The sequence below is a fragment of the Macrotis lagotis genome, chromosome 2 (genome assembly GCF_037893015.1).
Source record: "Macrotis lagotis isolate mMagLag1 chromosome 2, bilby.v1.9.chrom.fasta, whole genome shotgun sequence".
Taxonomy (NCBI): Eukaryota; Metazoa; Chordata; class Mammalia; order Peramelemorphia; family Peramelidae; genus Macrotis; species Macrotis lagotis.
The window spans coordinates 207,984,431-208,004,776 of record NC_133659.1 but is presented as its reverse complement, the minus strand read 5'-3'; the positions used below and the strand labels follow the sequence as shown (position 1 = coordinate 208,004,776).

The window sequence follows — 20,346 nt, the reverse complement described above, 5'->3', positions numbered from 1 at the left end:
AATCAGACTTCCAAAGAAAATAGCCAATAATCAACCAATGGATTACTATCACACCTCAATGTATTTCTTTTCTTATCAATAGATTATGTAAAGTATAGTGTTCTCATCTTGTGCTATTCTTGCACATTTTTTTCATTATTCTTGCACTGAATCTTTTGACATTTTGGCACTATAGATGCAGAAATAACTGAAATAAACTACTTTTCTGGTCATACATGTCTTGAATGATATCTCTATTACTAATTTCCATATATTTGCCCCATATTATATAGAGACCAAAGAGAAGAAGTTAGATATTGTAGATAGAAGACTGATCTCAATGTCAAGAAGAGTTGAGCACCTCTGACTTACTGGATATGTGACCTTTGTGCAAGTCATTTAATCTCTTAGTGACCCAAGGCAACACTAACAACCTAAATTATATATCTGTATCAGTGAAGGCAGTGTCTATTCCAAGAGTTGCTTAGCAAACTCCTAGAGAAAAAAAATGTACAATTTCCTCTCTTTTTTTTTTATTCCTTAATTTTGATAATCTGGCCTCCACCTTCATCATTCAATTCCAACTGCTCTGAGGCTTTTAACTTTTCTGCAGTGCCTGCCACTTTTGACCACCCTCTCTTCCGCTCTAGGTTTTCATGGCACTGTACTCTCATAAGTCCCCCTCCTACTGCCTGATGGCTCCTCTCCAGCATGTTCTGCTGGATCTTCATCTACTCATTGCTCCTAAGTTTAGGTCGACCCAAGGCTCTGGGTCCTGAACCTTATTCTCTTCTCTTACTATATTGTCTCTTGCACAACACATCTGTTTACACTAAGTTAATTAACAACTCTATATTCATTACTCTAAAGATCTATGGATCCAATCCTAGTCTAATGAATTTGGGGATTTCAAAATTGATATCCTGTAAGCAACTGAAACTACATCTGTCCAAAACAGGCCCAATTATGTTTCTCTAAAAACATGCCCATCTTCTCTATTACTATAGAAAGCATCCTTCCAGTCACCCAGGTTCACAACCCAAGGATCATTCTGGACTCCTTACAGCATTTAGCTACCAAATCTTCATTTCTCTATCTCCACAGCATTTCTCACATCCATGCCCTACTCTTCAATCATTCAGTCAACATTCTAGATCAAGCTCTTATCAACTCTTGCTTAGACTGTTACAATAACCTCCTAATTGGCCTTTCTGCCTCCAGTCTCTTCCCATTCAAATCCATCTCCCATCCACATAGCAAAGTGATTTTCCTAAAGAACAGTTCTAAGTCATTCTCAATTAAGTTCCAATAGTGCCATTATTTCAAAGATCAGACTCCTTTGTTTAGCATCCAAAGCCCTTCACCAACTAGCTCCAATCTACCATCCCAACTTCACAGCATACTACATCCCTTGTCTATACCATAGTCCAGTCATATTAGTCTCCTCATACATAGTGCTCCATTTCTCTGCCTTTGCATGACTCCTTCCTCACCCCCACCTCTCAGCATCTCTAGATTCTTTGAAGGTTCAGCTCAAAAGCCACATCTACATGTAGCCTTTCCTGATCCTTGCAGCTCCTAGGGCCTCCCCTGTAAAATTACCCAGCAGCTATTTTGTACATGTCATTTCCACCAGTTAGATTGCAAGCTCCTTAAGAACAGAGGCTTTTTCACCCACTGAGCCTAATACCTACCTTATAGTAGATGTTTAATATATTTTTTTATTTTATTTATTGTTGACTGATTGATCTCATTAAACATATTTCTAATGCTCTGGCAGAGATATTTTCTCTATTTCATCACTACAAATGGTTCTTTTATTTTAAAAAATAATTCTAAGATTAAATTCTATAGATATGAACATTTTTCTTCACAACAGGTAATCTGTCTTGTCAATACCACATGAGAATTCTTCCACAGCAAAACAGTCATCCATATACCTTATGGAGTAGAAATATAGGGAAGAATGGTTTTCCTTCTTTTCCCTTGGTCCTAATTCCTCATACACAAAATGACATATATGTGTGCATGTTGAACAGGGATGTACATGTACAACTTTTACAGATTGTTCACTGTTGAGAGGTCAGGGTAGAAAGGGAGGGTAGTGGAAAAATGTATAACTTGTGAATATGCAAGTGGATGAATGTTGAAAGGCTTTCATGACATGTAGTTGGAAAAATAAAAATAAAATATCCAAAAACAGAAAAGAAGACAGACAAGTGAAAAAATCAGAAAATCTGCTAGTTTCCTCCAGCAATACCCCCAGCAACCACAACTCGAGAATTCCTCTTAAAAGTGTAGGAGCTACCTCTTGACAAAGAAGTGGTGGACTCAGGGTATAGAATGAGGCATCGATACTTAGTGAAACATAGGAATTTGATTTGTTTGACTACGGCTACTCCCAAAGTTTGGCTTTTAAAGTCCACCATAATCTGGCTCCTTCCTATGCTTCCAAACTTCTTATACTTTTCAACCCTCCATGTATTCTGGGTTTCAGTGCCATTGGTGTCCTTACTCTCAATACTCCATCTCCCAACCATTCCTTTTGACTGACAGCTCTCCTGGTCTAAAATGTTCTTCCCTCCTTGTCTTCACCAACTGGCTTCCCTGTCTTTCCTTGAAATTGCAACTAAAATCCCACTTTTTTAAAGAAACCTGTTGCAGTCTCTCCCTTTAACACTCGTGCCTTCTCTGAGAGATTGCCTCAAATTTATTCTAGATATATCCTATGTGTACATCCTTGTTTGCATGTTGCCTTTGCCATTAGACTGAAACCTCCTTGAGGACAGTCTGTTTTCACTTTTCTTAATTTTATGCCTTGATCCATTACAGAAATGGATGATTAATAAATGGTTTTATTTTTCTTGTTTTCAAACAGATTTTTATCCATTTTATTTTATTTTATTTGGTTTTTGCAAGGCAATAGGTTTAAGTAACTTGCTAAGTCATAAAGATAGGTAATTATTAAATGTCTGCGTTAGGCTTTGAATTCAGGTCTTTCTGACTCCAGGGCCAGTGCTCTATCCACTGCACCACCTAGCTACCCTGTTCATTTTCTTCAAATTAATTTTTTTTTACTCTGTAAATTAAATTTGATTGTTATTTCTGGCAAAAGCCAATTGAGTTCAATAATAATTATATATTTGTTGAGTGCCTTTCTACCCAATACAAAGCACTAAAAATTCCCTGAAATTCATTTATCAAAATTATGCAATTCAATTGCAGTACTTCAAGAACTGACCTTATAAAGCCATGAACTGTTTCAATTCTATTCTAAATATTCATACATCATCTGATGAACAGGTATGACTAGATCTACAACCCAACCATCTCTGTCTAAAGAATCAGTTATTCCTTTTTGTTCCAGATCTATGATTTTATATTTGCAGGAAACTCCTAACATGGACACTACCTCCATTGATGCATATCAGCAATTTATCTTAGAGAGATGAGTGAGTTAGATGATTTCCTGCTTCTCAAGTCTAACTCTATCTAGGGTAGCAGCCCAGTCTTCCCAAATCTATTACTGGGCTTCTATCTATTTGCTATATTAAGCGTGCCATATAGAATACAAATTTTTCTAGGTAGGAGTGATTGCAGTAGAAAATTCTGGTTGGTTTATCTTGCTTCAGCCAAGCCTTTGCAACAATCTGCTTCCAGATCAGGTCCACTATCAACCTACTAATGGATTCCTTTAGCTCAGCTTTATAAGCTTTGGAGGTAAGGACTCTTACACGTGCTTTTTCTTTTTTTACTCAGAAGTCACTGTAAATACCAATCACTCAGACTCAGTTATGGAAAAAGGTTAATGCCTTACAAAGATTCATAAATGTAATTCTTAAGAATCTTTATCTCTTATATTTAATATGATTGAATGTATTTAACCCGTGATTCAGAACTCAAAATCTTACCCAAATGAATATGGAAAACTATCTTTATATGCAACTGGGAAAAAATACTATTAAGAAAAAAATGAGTCATTATTTCTTCAAAATTACTTCAAAGATGGGAGAAATGATATTTTAGACACTACAACTAAAATGACCTGGTGATGTATTAGTCTGGTGACTGCTTTTGTGAAATAACTCCTAAGATACTTCGTGTCCAGACACTCATTTACTTGAGCTGTGACTTCATCCAGAAAGATTGCCAGACCACGTCTGTAACTCTGCCATGTTACAATGACCTTTGACCAACATAAAGTCTGACCCAAACTGGAAAAGGACATTAGTGAATCTGGTACCATTCCTCCCGAGAAGCTCAAGGATGACCCCATGAGGCCACTTCCAAAGGGGTTGGTCAGACATTTTGCAGTTGCAGCAGACAAACCTTTGAAATAGTGGCTGAAATATCACCCAACAGTCACCACCATACTTACTGCCATGAAAAAGTGATTGTGGAGCAGCAAAGTTCCACATGCACTAACATAAGCAGCCACTAAACAGGAAGCCATTAATTCAAGGAAATATTATGGTCACATGGGAATAGAAACTAACAATGTCCAGGACAGAGAACTGTCATAAATATGTCCCAATTCACTCTCCTCTCACCAGATTCTACTTACCCCTGCAGCAAATCCAAGGCTTCCATCTAAGATCCGTCTCTGTAAATGAAGACAAGATGCTTCAGTTTTAGGAGAAAAGAAGACATCACACAAGTACCAAAAGGGAAAGAAGATCCTCATAGTTCCACACAAATAAAAACAGACCCAAGTTTAACTTTGAATTCAACTCTTAAGTCCAGAATAAGCCTTTTGTGGGTTCTAAAAACAAAAGGAAAGCTTTTTTTTTCTGTAAAGCTTCACTTCAAAGTCTTGATTCACCAAGAAAACAAAACAAAGGATTCCATCCTTTAACTTGAAAAATAATTACCATTGACCCCACCACCACCACCACCTCCTCCATTTAATTCCATTCTGTTCAAAAAACATTTATTAAAAAATACCTGTGATTTGCAAAGCACTGTGCAAGATGCTGGTGATTCTATTGGGGATTCAAATAATAACTATGAAAGAATGCCAATAGCTCACATTTACATATGTGTTAGGGTTTTCATATAAATGATCTTATTTGATCCTTACAACAACTTGGTAAGAAAAGTGTTATTTTCATCCTCTCTTTACAGATGAAGAATCTGGGTGCCACAAAGTTTAAGTGACTTGCCCAAGATCAAAGAGGTAGGTAGCTTGAGCAAAACTGGAATCCTGTTCTTACTGATCCAAATATGGTACTCTATGTCCTAAGCAGGCCTGACTCATTCATCAGGGGTCTTGAGCTCAAAACTGCTTTTTCTCCCAGCGTGAAGGTAGATTTGCACAGATTCTTGCTTGCCAGGTTTCCCTAGTGACTGGCCTTTGGAAGAGGTCAAACACACAGTTTTCACTACAGAACAGAATTTCTCCCAAAACAAACTGGGAGACTGACCCATAGAGGGGAAGAACCTATGACCTCATTAGTAGTATGCCCTAACCAACTGGTTTAATCAACTATTACAATAATATACAATGTAAAGCCTGGAGGTAGGTTCATCCCATTTACAATCTGGCAAGAATACTACCTCTTGTGCTCACTTCAGCAGCACATATACTAAAATTGGAAGAATACCACCTCTTCAAAAGGATGAGCTATATCAGAGGGCTTCAGACCAAGGAAGCAGCTCCCCTTTTCAAGCCCACTGGTCAGGCTACAATCCTTTATTGCCCTGGTGGTTCCCTCTTTGTTTATCTCTGGGTCAACTTTAGGTAAGTAAGACTTGAAAATCTAAAACTTCAGAAATATCTAAAGGAAACACTTGTGCTGTGAGAAACTATTACATTAATAAAGGACACATAGAGAGATGCTGATTGCTCAGAGTTGGGTCATCAATATAATAAAAAATGTTATTGCCTAAATTAATTTACAGTTATCAATATACCAAACTACCAATGGGGGTACTTTGCAGAGCTAGAAAAAAATAATATAAAATTTCATTCAGAGGAACAAAACAGTTACAGTGCCAAGGGAAATTATTTTTAAGATAGGAATATCAGGGAAATGGTACATCCAGACTTCAAATTATATTAAAATGTAGTAACATCTAGTGCCTCACCCCCAAAAAAATCATCAAAACTATCTGTAAGGGTTTAAAAAAAGTATTATCAGTGGAACAGATGAGATGAACAAGAATCAGAAAAATCAAATTCAATAATCTGGCACTCAACAAAGTCAAGAATATAAACCACTTGGGGAAGATCACCCCATCTGGCAAAAGCTACTGAGAAAACAGGAAAGTAATTTGGCATATACATATGTGTGTGTGTATACACACACACACACACACACACACACACACACACACACACACACATATACACACATATTTATGTTTAGAATATCTTAAACCACATAGTACAATAAACTCAAATGGAGTTTATGCAACTTGGTTATAAAAGGTCATACCATAAAATTATTACAAAAAAAAAACATTGGATACCTTTTACAACCATGGCTAGAAGAAGAATTCTTTTTCAAGCAAGGGACAGAGATCACTTTAAAAAAATATATAAGGGCAACTAGGTGGTGCAGTGGATAGAACACCAGCCTTGGAGTCAGGAGTACCTGGGTTCAAATCCAGTCTCAGACACTTAACAATTACCTAGCTGTGTGGCCTTGGGCAAGCCACTTAACCCCATTTGCCTTGCAAAAAACTAAATATATATATATATATAAATGTGTATATAGATTTTATATTTTACAAAATTTAAATCTGAAAATTTTTTGCACTACAACAAAATCAATATTACTAGGATAATAAGGGAAAGAGTAAATTGGGAAAAATATTTCTATTCAACATCTATAATAAAGGTCTAATATATAAGATATATAGGAAATGGGCACAAATATATGATTGATAGCCATTCTTCAATCAATAAGTGGCTAATAAATATGTATAAACAGCTCTCAGAAGAATTATAAACTATCAAGAACTATATAAAAAAGTTCCTAAACTATAATATGAAAAAGACAAATCAAAAAGACTGAGGTTTCATGTCATATATACAGTAAACTGCCAAAAATGACTAGATAGAGATCATCAATGTTGGAGAAGTTGTAGAAAGACAGAGTAATATGTTAGTGTTGCTATGAATTGGTCTGATCATTCTGGAAAGCAGAAGTATGCTTTTAAAAAAGACTACCTTATTCATTCCCTTTGACTTGGAAAGATCTCACAGCTAGGCATGTACCCTGAAGAGGAGGAAAGACAGAAAGAAAGGTCCTATGTATACTAAAATATTCAGCACAGCAACACATTTTGTGTTAGCAAAGTAGTTGTCAATGAACTGGAAAATGGCTAAACAAATTGTTGCAACATTAACATAATGGAATATTACCAGGTTGTAAGAAATGCACAAGACAAAGAATTCAGAGGAGCATGGGAAAAAAAGAAACAACTAGAACCAGGAAACCCAATGACTATAATAAAAAGAAGGAACCTGAATAAGCATCTTCCTTTTTTTCATTACAGAAATGATGGATTATGAGCACAAAATGTTGCATGTGCCATCAAGTCTGGTTGACATGTTGGCTGGTATTGCTAAACTTTTCTTATTTCATTTTGTCCTCTTTTAAATTTAATTTTAGTTTTTTTTTCAGTCAAGAAAAATCTTTTTTTCTTTTTCCTCCCACCTTCACCCCCATTGGAAAAAGAAAAAGAAAATTCTCATAACAAATAGGCACTGCTAAGCAAAACACAAATTTTAATCTTTGCTATATGGGGTGGCTAGATGGGGGGGGGAAGATTTATCTGGGAATTAAATGTGATGTAATGATGAAAGTCATAAACAATGTTTTTAATTATCTGAAATGGTGCTAGAACTTGGCCCTATAAAAATGAATGATGTAGATATTATCCCCATTTTTAAGGATATGTTAACTGAGGTATATAAAGGCTAGATTCCATTTAAATATACATTGTTCCTATGCCTAGAGAGTTAATATGTGGTGATTCTTCTCTTCTGAATCTCAAGAAGTCTTATCCATGAGATCAATATTTGCTCTACCAGCCTCCAATCTTCCTAACAAAAAAAGCACCTAGTCTGCCAACTTTCCAGGCTTGTTTTAGTTTTCAGATCCCTTTCACAGCATGTTTAAATAAAACTTAAATCATGTATTCATTTTCCTCTCTTTTGATTTCTAAGACTGCTGTGCCAAACAATGAGGGTGTGTGGTACCCATCACAATGGTAATCTCTAGGAGTTTGCAGACTGAGAACATAAGGGGGTTGGGGGCTGGGAGAATTAGATCAGCTTTTCAAGTATGTATGTGTCAATTCTTCTCAGGAGAGAATCAAAGAAACTGGAAACACGGAGGTCAGAAAAGGAGAAGACAGGATGCTTCACTGCAACCATGCAACAAATTACTGAATTAGAGGACCCTTAAGAGAACTCAGGCAGCAGCATCAGATTGAGAGAACTATGTTTCACTCTCCCCTACATCTCCTGATTGGGGTCTCCATGGGTATTTGTGTGGGGTAGAAAGAGAGGGACAACCTCTGGAGGCTGCAGCTGACTGTCACATATTCTTTTAGCCTGAGGAGAAATAATAAGCAGTGGCCCTGACATATCCTATTAAAACTTGCTAGACACTTTTAGAGACATTATCTCATTTGACTCCCATACTGTGGGATTAGTTTTTATAAATGACAAAAAGGAAGTGAGTGAAGCTAAATCACTTGCCCAGGACTGCAAGCTAAGGCCTTCCCTGTTCTTAGTTCAACATTATAGACAACATCAACTTAGCATCATCCTGGGTAGCAATAGACTGGGACTGGGGAAAGGCATCAGAAGGACCAAACTACAGATTTTCCATTAAGATAGCTTCAAAAACCACTTTGCTTTCAACAAAATCAGGAAAAGGCATGAGGATTTGGAGCTTAGTTAATTGGGATTCTCACAGGATGTAATGAACTCTCAAAACCCCAAGGCCACTTACCTGTCCACGGGAGAAGATGAAAACCAGGGCTGCCCCAGCTGCTGTCAGACCCCAGGTGAAGAAGGTCCCTAGCAAGGCTTGGAACACAGGACTGTAGCCTTGGATCATATTGAAAGCCCCTGTACATAGTGAAGGAAGACAGACACCATGAATACAGACTTCTTGAACTTTTACTTGAAAGTTATAGTGGGGTGGCTAGGTGGCATAGTGGATAAAGCACCAGCCCTGGAGTCAGGAGTACCTGGGTTCAAATCTAGTCTCAGACACTTAATAATTACCTAGCTGTGTGGCCTTGGGTGTTGTGTCACATATGTTCCAGGCTAAGAGCTATGAAGGGTTAATACAGAAATAGTTATGTGCTTTAACAAGCAAGATGTGCTTCAGAGCTTAGACAAGGGAGTAGCTGCATGTGTGAGCTAGGAGGTACATTCCCAGGCCCAGATAGATAGCGCATTCTGAGATAATTACCTTCTGCACTTTGTTTATCAAATCACTGGTTCTCAAAACAATCTTCTCTCTGTTTATCAGAACACTGTTTGGTTCTCAAAACAATCACCTAAGACATACACAAGGTATGCATGTGAAAAAATGCTTGCTAAAACGCTTATCTAATTGGTTACGTAAATGTAGAGTATAAAAGTATGTATCCTGTGATCAATAAACGAACCAGCTTATGCATCATATTGATGTCGGCCTGGGTTCCCTCCTCCAGACTCAACATATGGTGACCCCAACGTGAGGGAAGTGAGTCGAATGGGGAGAAGACATCCCAGTTTGAGTTGGTAGGGAAGTGCTGGACACCCCCTCACTCAGCGCTAGAAGAAAAGCAGGTCTAAGTGGCCACGACTGACCGGTGAGTCAGGGAATTTGGGATGGGAATAGCTGTATCAGCCACGGAGCGCACTGCGCTCAATACCTTAGAGGACTTATCGAAAAAATATGACCTGCCTGTTAAGAGATCAGAAGTTTCCTAGATATTACACTGGGGAAGAGATAAGGGCATAATTACTAAGACGGAAGAACTCTTCTCCTTGGAAAAATGGGATAAGCTGGGAAAAAGCTTATGGGAAGCAGTCCAAACTAAGAACAAGGAAGCCCAGAGACTGGCAGAACTGTATGGCACACTGTGCAAAATTGTCTATGATGACTTTGAAAGTTTGTGGGCTTGCCCCGCTGTGACTGATGCTGAAAGAACTGCTATTGGAGGAAGTTCAGATGTGCCTCCTGTAGCAGAAAAAGTGTTAATTAATCCCCCCCACCACCTGGCCGGGAAGAGGGCGGGCGGGTGAGCCGCCCCAGAGCCTTCCCGCTGCCGCCTTTGTCTCTTGCAGGCTTTTCAGATCAGGAGCCCCGGGCCACCAGCACTCCGCCAGCACTCTGTGGCCTGGGTGGGGGCTGACCGAGGGGAGGAAAGCCGATCCTGTTCCCCCCTCCGCTCCATTAGTCCAGCCACTGCCGTGCTTCCGCTCTCTCCCCCTGCTGCATCCTGCTCATCTCAGCCAAGGCTTTGGCGAAAACCTTCAACCTGCCCCTGACACAGACTAGAATGATTGTTGCCTCCTGCCCTGACTGCAGTAAAATGACTCTCCTGCTTAATGAGAACTTGACTCGGCAGCCACCGTGAATCATCCCTAGGCTGGCAGAGGAAGGAGGAGGATTTAACCCCCTCCCACCCCGCTTCATGTCCACATCTTATTCACCTCGGTCTGCCTGGCAGAACCGCCGCTGACGGGGCTCATCAGGATGTTAAGAACTACTTAGCATTGTTTTTAAAAGAAAGGGGGAGGTTGGGGGATCACCGCATAACATAGTGAGCAAAGTGATTTATGTTTTGAACTGGCTTAACCCTAAGCACTCCATCTCAGATAACAAGCCTCTTTACTTTCACTTTTCAAAGAACGTGGCACACTTTGCCAGTGTTGACATTTCTGTCTCTGTTTTTGATCCTAAGACTGCCCAATGGGACAATTCCTATCGGTTACTAACCTGGGGACAAGGGTATGCTTGTGTTGTTTCAGGTTCATCGAAACCACAGTGGGTTCCTGCAAAGTGGGTAAAACCTCACCTGAAAAATGATACTTTTTCTGCTGGCGCTTGCATCCTGCCCGCCATGGCTCTTGTGACTCATCTTATTCTTAAGTATCTACAGCATCAAATGTGTATCTCCCTGAAATCAGCTGGTGATCCCTTCAAGACATGCTTCATAGGGATCCCCCTGGACCCAGAGAACATCAAACAGAGACTGAAAGGGTACTATGGACAGTTAAAGGAAATATGTAGGAGTTTTCAGCAGTATAGTTCTTGTGCGTGTATGTGTGATAAGCAGCAAAATTATACCTGGCCATCCCTGAAAAATAGTTGTAGATTAAGAGTTATATTAAAGGCTTTAAATAAACCAACTACACAGGAACCACAGGAAATAAATCTCTTGTGGAGTGTTACCCCTGGAATAAAAGAGAATATCACTTATCTCCCACATTGTAGTCTTGTGAACTCCCCACAACTTTATAATGCTACAGGAGTTTTTATATTTGGAGGTTTAGAGTATTTTAAAGAAAACACGCCTTGAGATCCCCCTAAGTGGGAACGATTCACTAATGTATCAGGGCATTTTCATCATTGGAATTTATCAAAAACAGAACGGGGGCTCCTTGAAGTACAAATTGAGGGAGCGAAGTCATTACCCCTTGGAGTATTTTTGATATGTGAAGACAAGGCATACCATTCTATCCCATGGTGTCCTATAGGAGGACCTTGTTACCTAGGCCAATTAGCACTAGTGTCCACACCATACCTTAATTTCTCCAGAAGCCCTAGGAAAACAAGGAGCATTCCCCTGGCTTCCAACTGTAATAATAATGTTAAATTTCTATCAGTATCAGAAACAGTAGCCACATCCCTTTTCACACCAGGGGTAATGGCATCTATTAATTATAATACCATGAAAAAACTTGCATGTTGGGCAAAAGCTCAGGCTGACATTACGTCCATGGCTTTAATGGATATAATTACGGATGTTCAGAGCATTTGCAAGGCTACACTACAAAATAGAGCTGCAATAGATTTCTTGCTTTTATTACATAATCATGGTTGTGAGGAATTTAAAGGCATGTGTTGCTTTAATATTTCAGATAATAGTGCTTCAGTTTATGCTAAAATCAAAAAGTTACAAGAAAATCTTGATAAAATAACTGTACATGAAGATTTCTTTAAGGATTGGTTAAATCTTTAGGATTACCTGCTTGGCTTTTGGCAATTGTTAAACCTATAATTGTAATTTGCTTTATACTTGTTATATTCTTGTTGTTTGGACCATGCATCCTTTTGTGTTGTCAGAGATCTCTAGCAAACATGCTCTCCCAGGCCTTTAAACGAAAAGGGGGAGATGTTGTGTCACATATGTTCCAGGCTAAGAGCTATGAAGGGTTAATACAGAAATAGTTATGTGCTTTAACAAGCAAGATGTGCTTCAGAGCTTAGACAAGGGAGTAGCTGCATGTGTGAGCTAGGAGGTACATTCCCAGGCCCAGATAGATAGCGCATTCTGAGATAATTACCTTCTGCACTTTGTTTATCAAATCACTGTTTGGTTCTCAAAACAATTTTCTCTCTGTTTATCAGAACACTGTTTGGTTCTCAAAACAATCACCTAAGACATACACAAGGTATGCATGTGAAAAAATGCTTGCTAAAACGCTTATCTAATTGGTTACGTAAATGTAGAGTATAAAAGTATGTATCCTGTGATCAATAAACGAACCAGCTTATGCATCATATTGATGTCGGCCTGGCCTCCCTCCTCCGGACTCGACACTTGGGCAAGCCACTTAACCCCGTTTGCCTTGCAAAAAAAACCCTGAAAGTTCTCATAGCTTATAGATCACCAGACCAAGTTCCAAAGAGACATGATGACAATCATAATACTCTTAATTAATGATTTTCCTTATAAAGATTAGTTGGGCAGGCAGGTAAAATTTGGTTTTGATTTTGTTTTTGTCTTGTTTTGCCTTTGCTTTTGTTTTTGTTTGCTTACTTTAAGATTGGTCACTCTCATTCCTAATCCTAATATAGATCAAAAGCTTTAATCTGTTCTGTTTTTACATGGGTTCTTAGGTAGCCTGGTTGGCACTGCCATGCTGAGGGCTTGCCATGTTGGTGGACATGTAAGTGACTTTAATCCTCCTGCAGCTCAGAGCTCCAAAACAAGAGATTCATAAGCCTTAGCCCCATAGGAGTGGTCACCATGCTCAGCTATAGCTTACTTTTTAAATAATAATAGCCATAATAGGGTCTTCTACCTATCCCTTTTTCTCTTGGAGGAGGGGCAGAGGGTAAGAAGGTGGAGCAGTAATTCTTATGTGACTTGCCCATTGTCACACAGCTAACATATGAGATCAGGTCTGAACTCAAGTCCTGACTTCAGAATTGGTATTCTATCCACTGAGTCACCCTAGTGGCCCCTCTGCTGTCTATTTTAAGAAACTACAGTCATTGGTATTAAACAATAATTAGTCAACAAGTATTTATTAAGCATAGACTTACAGACATTATTCCTTCACCTCTGTTCCCTAAGAGATTTATAGTTATTAAAAACTGGCACAGATATGTAAAAGAAGAAGACTGGGAAGTCCCAAAAAGTACATCAATAGCAATTCATTACAAATAATGGGCATTCATGTAACACTTTAAAATTTGCAAAGTTTTTTATATATACACTGAATATTTCAGTACATATACACATATATGTATATAGATAGATAGATAGATAGATAGATAGATGTATTCCACTGAATATATATTTCAGAAATATATATATTTTACTGAAACCTCACCAGACAATGGACACTATTGCTCCCATCTTTCAAATAAAGCTCACAGAGGCTTGTCGATTTGCACCATGGTCCTACCACTGGTTGCAGAGGTGACACCAAAATTCCTGTTTTCCTCACTTCAAACTTGTCATGGTGCCCACTATATATCAGTTGACTGACTGACAGATCTGATTTCTCCCATCAAATTATAAGAAGAATATTTAATAGAAAAGAATATTAATAAATTACATGTACCTGGGACTATAAGGGTTTAAAAAATTTTTTTTTCAATTAAAAAGTATTTTTTCCTTTCTCCCACAATAAGGTTTCCAAGTGTCCTCAAATGAATATTTTAAGTATTTTATCTTTTACACATCACAGGTTCTAACAAAACTGAGCCTCTAAAATAAAGACTATAACTGGGGCGGCTAGGTGGCAAAGTGGATAGAGCACTGGCCTTGGAGTCAGGAGTACCTGGGTTCAAATCCAGCCTCAGACACTTAATAATAATTACCTAGCTGTGTGGCCTTGGGCAAGCTTTTATCTGTTTATCTGTTTATCTGTTCTAAAATCTTAGCTTAGAAATGACTGGTGGCCAAGCTCATCTTTGCTCTAGCTTTGGAAAATTACAGAGCAGAGAAACTTGCATATTTAAAAGCAGAGTCCTTTAAAACACAAACTTCTGGCTTGCTCCTCATTCCTAAATTCACTGGCTTCTTTCAGTTCATATTATGGGTTTTTCCAAAGCCCATATAACTAGAGGCAACATTGCCAGGCTGGACAAGAACTCGGGGGCTGTGGTTTCCAAATCAGCCACCACAAATTCTACCACGGAGCAAAGACAAAAAAGGGAAGGGATGGGTATTCACATTTCTGTAGCTCAGCACTTCACAAACATAACCTCTTTTGATCCTCATAATAACCCTGGGAGGTGGCTGCCACTGCTATCCCCATGTTAACAGTTGGGGAAACAGAGGCAAACCAAGGTAAATTGACTTCCTCAGGTTCACACAGCTGGATTTGATCACACAGAAGCTGAATTTGACTCCAGGTCTTTTGGGCTCCAGATGGAATGCTCTCTGTGCTCTTTGTTAACACCTGGCAACCCCAAGAGGTAAACTGAAAAACAAGAGCATGAGCATGAACCCTTTGGTGAAGCAATTCAGTAATATGGAAAGACTCAGCCCAGGACCCCCCTGCTTCCAGGTGGTCTGCTCAAAGCCTGAAAAAACCAGAGCAAGAAGATCAGGCCAAAATGTTCAAATGCAGGAGAGGGTGGTCTTCCTTTGGGAAGTCAATCACTCCTAGGGAGTCTGATCCCCCCAAGTAAACTCTCATGCTCCTAGACCCTTCTTTATGCAGCCTACACCCTGAGGGTGGCTCCTGCTCAGCTACTGCTGCTAACCCTGTATTCTCTCTCTCTCTCTCTCTCTCTATCCCCCTCCCCTTTAGCTTAGCTTTGGCTAAACACAGTAATACCTAAATAAATCTTTTTGTCCCCCTCCCCCCAAAAAAAGTGGAGTATGGGAATAATGATCAGATCATACAAGGAACAAATAAATGCATTCTTCAGCCAAGTCATCTAGAGAATTCATGGACCAGGGGATCTTTCCTTGACCCTTTGAATCACTGTGACACTGGTCCATTTGTTTCTGCTTTTGTCCAGCCCATCAGTCATTAATCCATCATTAGTCACAGTGGTAAGTATACAAAGTCATAAGGCAACTCAAAGGACTCACATCAAGTATTTATTATGAGGGAAGTATTAAGTGAATATTAGATCAAGTTCTTTGAGAACAGGGATTAAATTTGGGGAGGACAAAGGGGTAACTTTCTTTGCCTCCCCAGCCCTTAGCATATATAAAATGCTTGTTCAAATCCAGCCTCAGACACTTACTAGCTGTGTGACCCTGGGCAAGTCACTTAACCCCACTGCCACTTAAAAAAAAACTTGCCCCCTTGGACTGACCTTATCTACCAAGTGTCAGGCCCTACAAATACAAAGAAATAATCCTTACTGACTAAGAGTTTATAACCTAACAGGGGATACAATAAGTATATGTAAAATAGGTGCATGAAGAGAAAGTAATTAAATAAAAAGGAGTGTAGGGGAGGTCACACCAGCAATTAGGCTGAGGGGTCCTGGAAAGGCTCCACAAAGGAGGTGATGCCTGAGCTTTGTCTACAAAGAAAAAGAAAGATGACATAAAGTGGGTGTAATATGAATGGATACCCATTGAAGAAGGAAAAAAATCAAGGTGGCCAATAATATGCAGCAGACAGGTCAAGAAGGAGCAGCACCAACAGATTTGGGAATTAAGGGATCACTAGTCATTTGGAAAGAGCAATTTCAGTTGAGTGATGAGTTCAAAAGCCAAAATAAAAGGGGTAGAGGAGTGAAAGGAGACAAAGTAAAGGCAATGAGTACAGACATCTTTTTCTAGTTTGGTCAAAAAGGGGAGTAGTCATAATGTATGAGAGCTGTGAATAGAGGGCTGGGCCTGGAGTCAGGAAGACCTGAATTCAATCCGATCTCAGAACTAGCTGCCTGATTCTGGGCAAATCATTTAACTGTCTGCCTCAATTTTCTCATATGTAAAATGAATTGGAGAAGGAAATGGCAAACTATTCCAATATCTTTGCCAAAAAAAAAAAAAAAAACACAAAAAGTTCGCAAAGAATTTGAAATAACTGAGTAATAACGACAAGAAGATGTAGGGTGCAAAAATTTATCTTAAAAAGGGAAGGCTTAGATGAGTTTGAGAACACTATGGAAGGGACCAATAGATAGGCAGAAATTGAAGGTGGAAATGACTGAGCTTCATGGAGAAGATGAAAGGAGAGGCTTTCAACGACAAAGATGGATTTGGCAAATATAGGGACTGTCAGGGTCAAGAAAAGGAGAAGAGACTACTAAATGAGGTCAAGGGATTATGAGATGAAGAGAAAGGGGATGCATATGTTGAAAGGTTTCAATTTTCTCAGTAAACTAAGATGCAAAGATCTCAGCTAAGAAAGGTGAGGGAAAGGCAAGGGAAGAGATAAGAGAGAAGAGGTTTGGATGTGGTGATTTAAAAGATTCAAGAGATGTAATTTCTGGATAATTTAATTATTTTATTAATGATACCAGAATTTTAATGAAAGGATGATCATTTGGCCATCTCTCTTTCAGACCAAAGATCTAATGGTGGTTGGCTTATAGTTTATACGCCCTTGGAAGAACATATGTTCAATCAACTCAAATTGGTTAACAATTAATGAGAAAATGAATATTACTCTGAGAGGCTGAGAGTGAGATCATGTTCCCTTGGATAGAAAGACTATCTCTATTCCCAGACCACCCTCCCAGCCTTGGACAATATAGACAAAATAATCTATCTCCACCCAATCTTGATGGAAAGAAATTCACCTTCTAGTTTTGTTGAATGAGGTTCTATGGTGGTTAACTCAACCTTCAAAGACAGAAGTCTTGAAATGAGGAGAGGAAAAAAAGGGAAATTCAAATGTCCCCAAATCATTGGTTATTAATAATCATTTCACTCATGGAAAAGCTTCTGTGAAGAGGGAGATATAGCATCAAATAGAGAACAGACCTGTCTTACAGCATCAAGAGCCTACTTGAAGTTGGATAACATGACTTTATATTGTACCAATTAAGACATTACATGTATGACTTCTAGTTCTGTTCAGCAATTCAAATGGAAGAAAGAAGGAGTCATATAGTAAGTAATCTAAGGCTGAGATTAGGCAAGATGGAGGAGGGTTTCCAAAGTAGAGAACTATGTAGTATTGGACTAGCTAACTAAAGGGTTGAAATTAGGAAGGAGGAAAGTTAAAATCAAAGCAGAAGTAATGGTCTGAGAGGTGGGGGAGGACTGGAGGTTGGGATGAAGGCAAAGAATAAGATTAGGAGAGGTTAGGCATAGGCAAAAATGAATGACCTCTGGTGATGGTGAGATTCAATGAATGGTCAAAGTGGAATGAAGGGGTAGGATTTAAGGAGACTGAGGAATTGGGAGGCAAGGAAGTCTAAGGGATCCTCAATACTGATGATGAAGTCCACTAATATGAAGACAGTAGTTAGGAAGAAAAGAAAAACAAAGAGCTAGATACTGAGATCCTTGAGAAAGGAAGGAAAATGGTCTGCAGACCAAAAGCAATATCCTTCATGATCTGGTTTTATAAAATAATGTTGAGTGAAAAGGTAGAAGGTAGTAGAGTGGTAAAGTAAAAGAGAATCAGGAAATAGCAGTGAAGACAAGGAGTGTTCCTGCTTCCCCCTCCAAGACTGGTATGTCTGGCTATGAGTGAAGTTAAAACCAGTGCTGAAGAGGAGATGTAATCAATATGGCAGAAGGGAGGAGTGTTTCAATGTAGACCAGTAGATGGAAAGAATGTGCGAGAAAGAGATTCATATTAAAGAGAAATTTGTTCACTATGAAATAAAAATTCCAGGGAGCACAATGTAAGAGTTAGGCAAGATGGGAATAGATGATGGACAGAATAGAGTTAAAAAGGCTGGGGAGAATGGAGGTTGGGAATTTTTTTACCATGGAGCAGGAGATTGAGTAATATAGAGAAAGAAATAAGTGATGGGAAATTATTAGCTATAGGAGAAGCAGTGGGTGGCAAATGAGTAATAAAATGCACAATCAAAAGGGGATTGCTGCCTTTTAAGGGCTAGGCTAGGCTACTGTGTCCCTTTGCTGTGGCTGGGGGAGAGGCTGACAGTGCCCCTACTCCTCTCCCCCAGAGTGCTGCACAGAGCTTTAATAAGGCCCAAGCACTTACTAAACTAGGGTCTTCCTAACTTCTGTCTTCATCACTGCTCACTATCCATGATAGACAATGACTAGTAGAAGGATTTCATACTATTTATACTTCTACAAAGTTACACAAATTAAAATAACCTAAATATGTATACTGCAAATAAGTCAAAGGCCAAATGCTTTTCGCAGAGTGGTGTATAAAGACATGGTTATATATGAGGGAGTGCCTGTCATTTGGGGCCATAGCAATCACCACCATAACCACTCTTCTGAAACTCCCCTGTCATCAACCTAATGGAGAGGCAAGTTGGGTGATTTTCAACTTACCTCAACCCTCTAAGAATGGAAATAAGAATGACAACTCCAAAAAGCTAGGGTCTTCTGGGGCCGGGTCCTTTTGCCCTTTCGATATTTTAATAAAGCTTTTTTCCCACCTGCCACTCATACCCACTCTTTAATTTGTTTTTCCCCTCTGATTTGCTTTGTTCTCCTGAAGTATTTAAAACAGGAACAGTATCCCCAAAAGTGAGAGGTTGAAAAGCAGCCCCTCCTTCACTGAAAGATTTAGAGGGATGAAACAGAATCCTTTAAATAAATGAATAAATAAATGGAGCGAGCGGAGAGTGGGTGGTTTTAGTAATACTGAGGAACATGGAGCTTAATGCCACATCACAATTGAAAGCATCTTATGCAACCAAGCTCAGCCTTACTCATGAGCTGGCTATTAATATCATAAAATTTCATTAATTAGCTCGAGAGGGGACTTTTCTCCACCCACTTAAGCTCTTTCAAAAGCCAAAAACAGCTTCCCACTCCTGGCAGGGCCAGCCACCTGGCCTGCCCAGCCCCGGTCTGCCGGGCACCTGCACAGGAGGATTTCCGGGCCCCAGGCGAGGCTCCCTCACCTGCCCGGGGCGCTTCCCGCGTGTTCCTCAAGTCACCAGGGGGAAGGGGACGGAAGGGGGAGGAGAAGCGTGTGTCCTGGCACCTGTTCTACGTGATCGCACGGCAAGTGCTGGCAAATCTCAATGTTCTAGCCATGTGTCGTGGCCGTTGGCACCACTTGATCACCGTCGCGGCTGTCTACCCCAGAACCGGGGCTCTCGGGCCCTCGGAGCAACACCGCGTCCCCCAGTTCAAACGACAAGAATGGGACGAGACGGTGTGGATTTGGGCAAAGGCGTGTTGGGAAGTTTCCCTCAGACCTGGGGGCCGCCTCGGCGGGAGAGCCCCCGGCCCCCCTCCGGGAACACACACCTGTCAGTCTCGGGCTGCCCTCCAGCCGCGGCTCTCCACAATGACAGCCCTTCCCGGGAGCCCCACACACTTCTCCGCTTCTCCCCGGGCCTGGCCCCGGGCCCCGCTGAGCCCGACAGGGGGTGGGACGAGAGAAAAGCGCCCTCACTACGGCGCCCCTCACGCCCCCAGGCCGCTTCCATAAGGCACCCCAGCTGCGGCGGCAGCAGCCCCGGCTCGGCTCGGCCCGGCCCGGCCCGGCTCGGTCACTTCCGCCCGGGCTGCCTGCACACGTGTCTCCCGGAGCCCGCTGGCCCCACCCTGCCCGCCTCGCTGGCCAATCCAGCCCGGGAGGCGACTCTTTGGTTCGCGTCCTCGGAGAGGGGAAGCCGAGTGGGGCGGGCAGAACTGAGCCCGAGCCCGCGGACCCGCCAAATAACCGGGCACTTGTCGCGGGGGCAAAAGACGGGAACGTGCCTGGGCGAGGGCCGCGTGGCGCGGGTGTAAAGGACCAGCAGAAACTCAGAGAGAGATGGGGAGATGCAGGAGGAAAGGCAGCACGGGCAAAAGGAGAGAGCAGAG

The 20,346-nt window shown here is 40.5% G+C and overlaps 1 protein-coding gene across 3 annotated transcripts in view; it reads right to left on the bottom strand.

Annotated features, from left to right (window-relative positions):
- The window catches only part of SLC39A11 (solute carrier family 39 member 11), a 512,505-nt gene extending 492,499 nt beyond the window's left edge, over window positions 1-20,006 (bottom strand). Inside the window, exons 1-3 of one of the 3 annotated variants that reach the window (XM_074224669.1) lie at window positions 19,786-20,006; window positions 8,949-9,067; window positions 4,544-4,582 (exon numbers count right to left, since the gene is read on the bottom strand). In XM_074224669.1, the coding sequence (XP_074080770.1) occupies window positions 4,544-4,582; window positions 8,949-9,056 (147 nt within the window). In that variant the 5' untranslated portion in view covers window positions 9,057-9,067; window positions 19,786-20,006. The remainder of the gene's footprint in view (window positions 1-4,543; window positions 4,583-8,948; window positions 9,068-19,785) is intronic. The other 2 variants (XM_074224671.1, XM_074224670.1) reach the window with 2 other exon arrangements.
- Window positions 20,007-20,346: the final 340 nt, after the last annotated feature.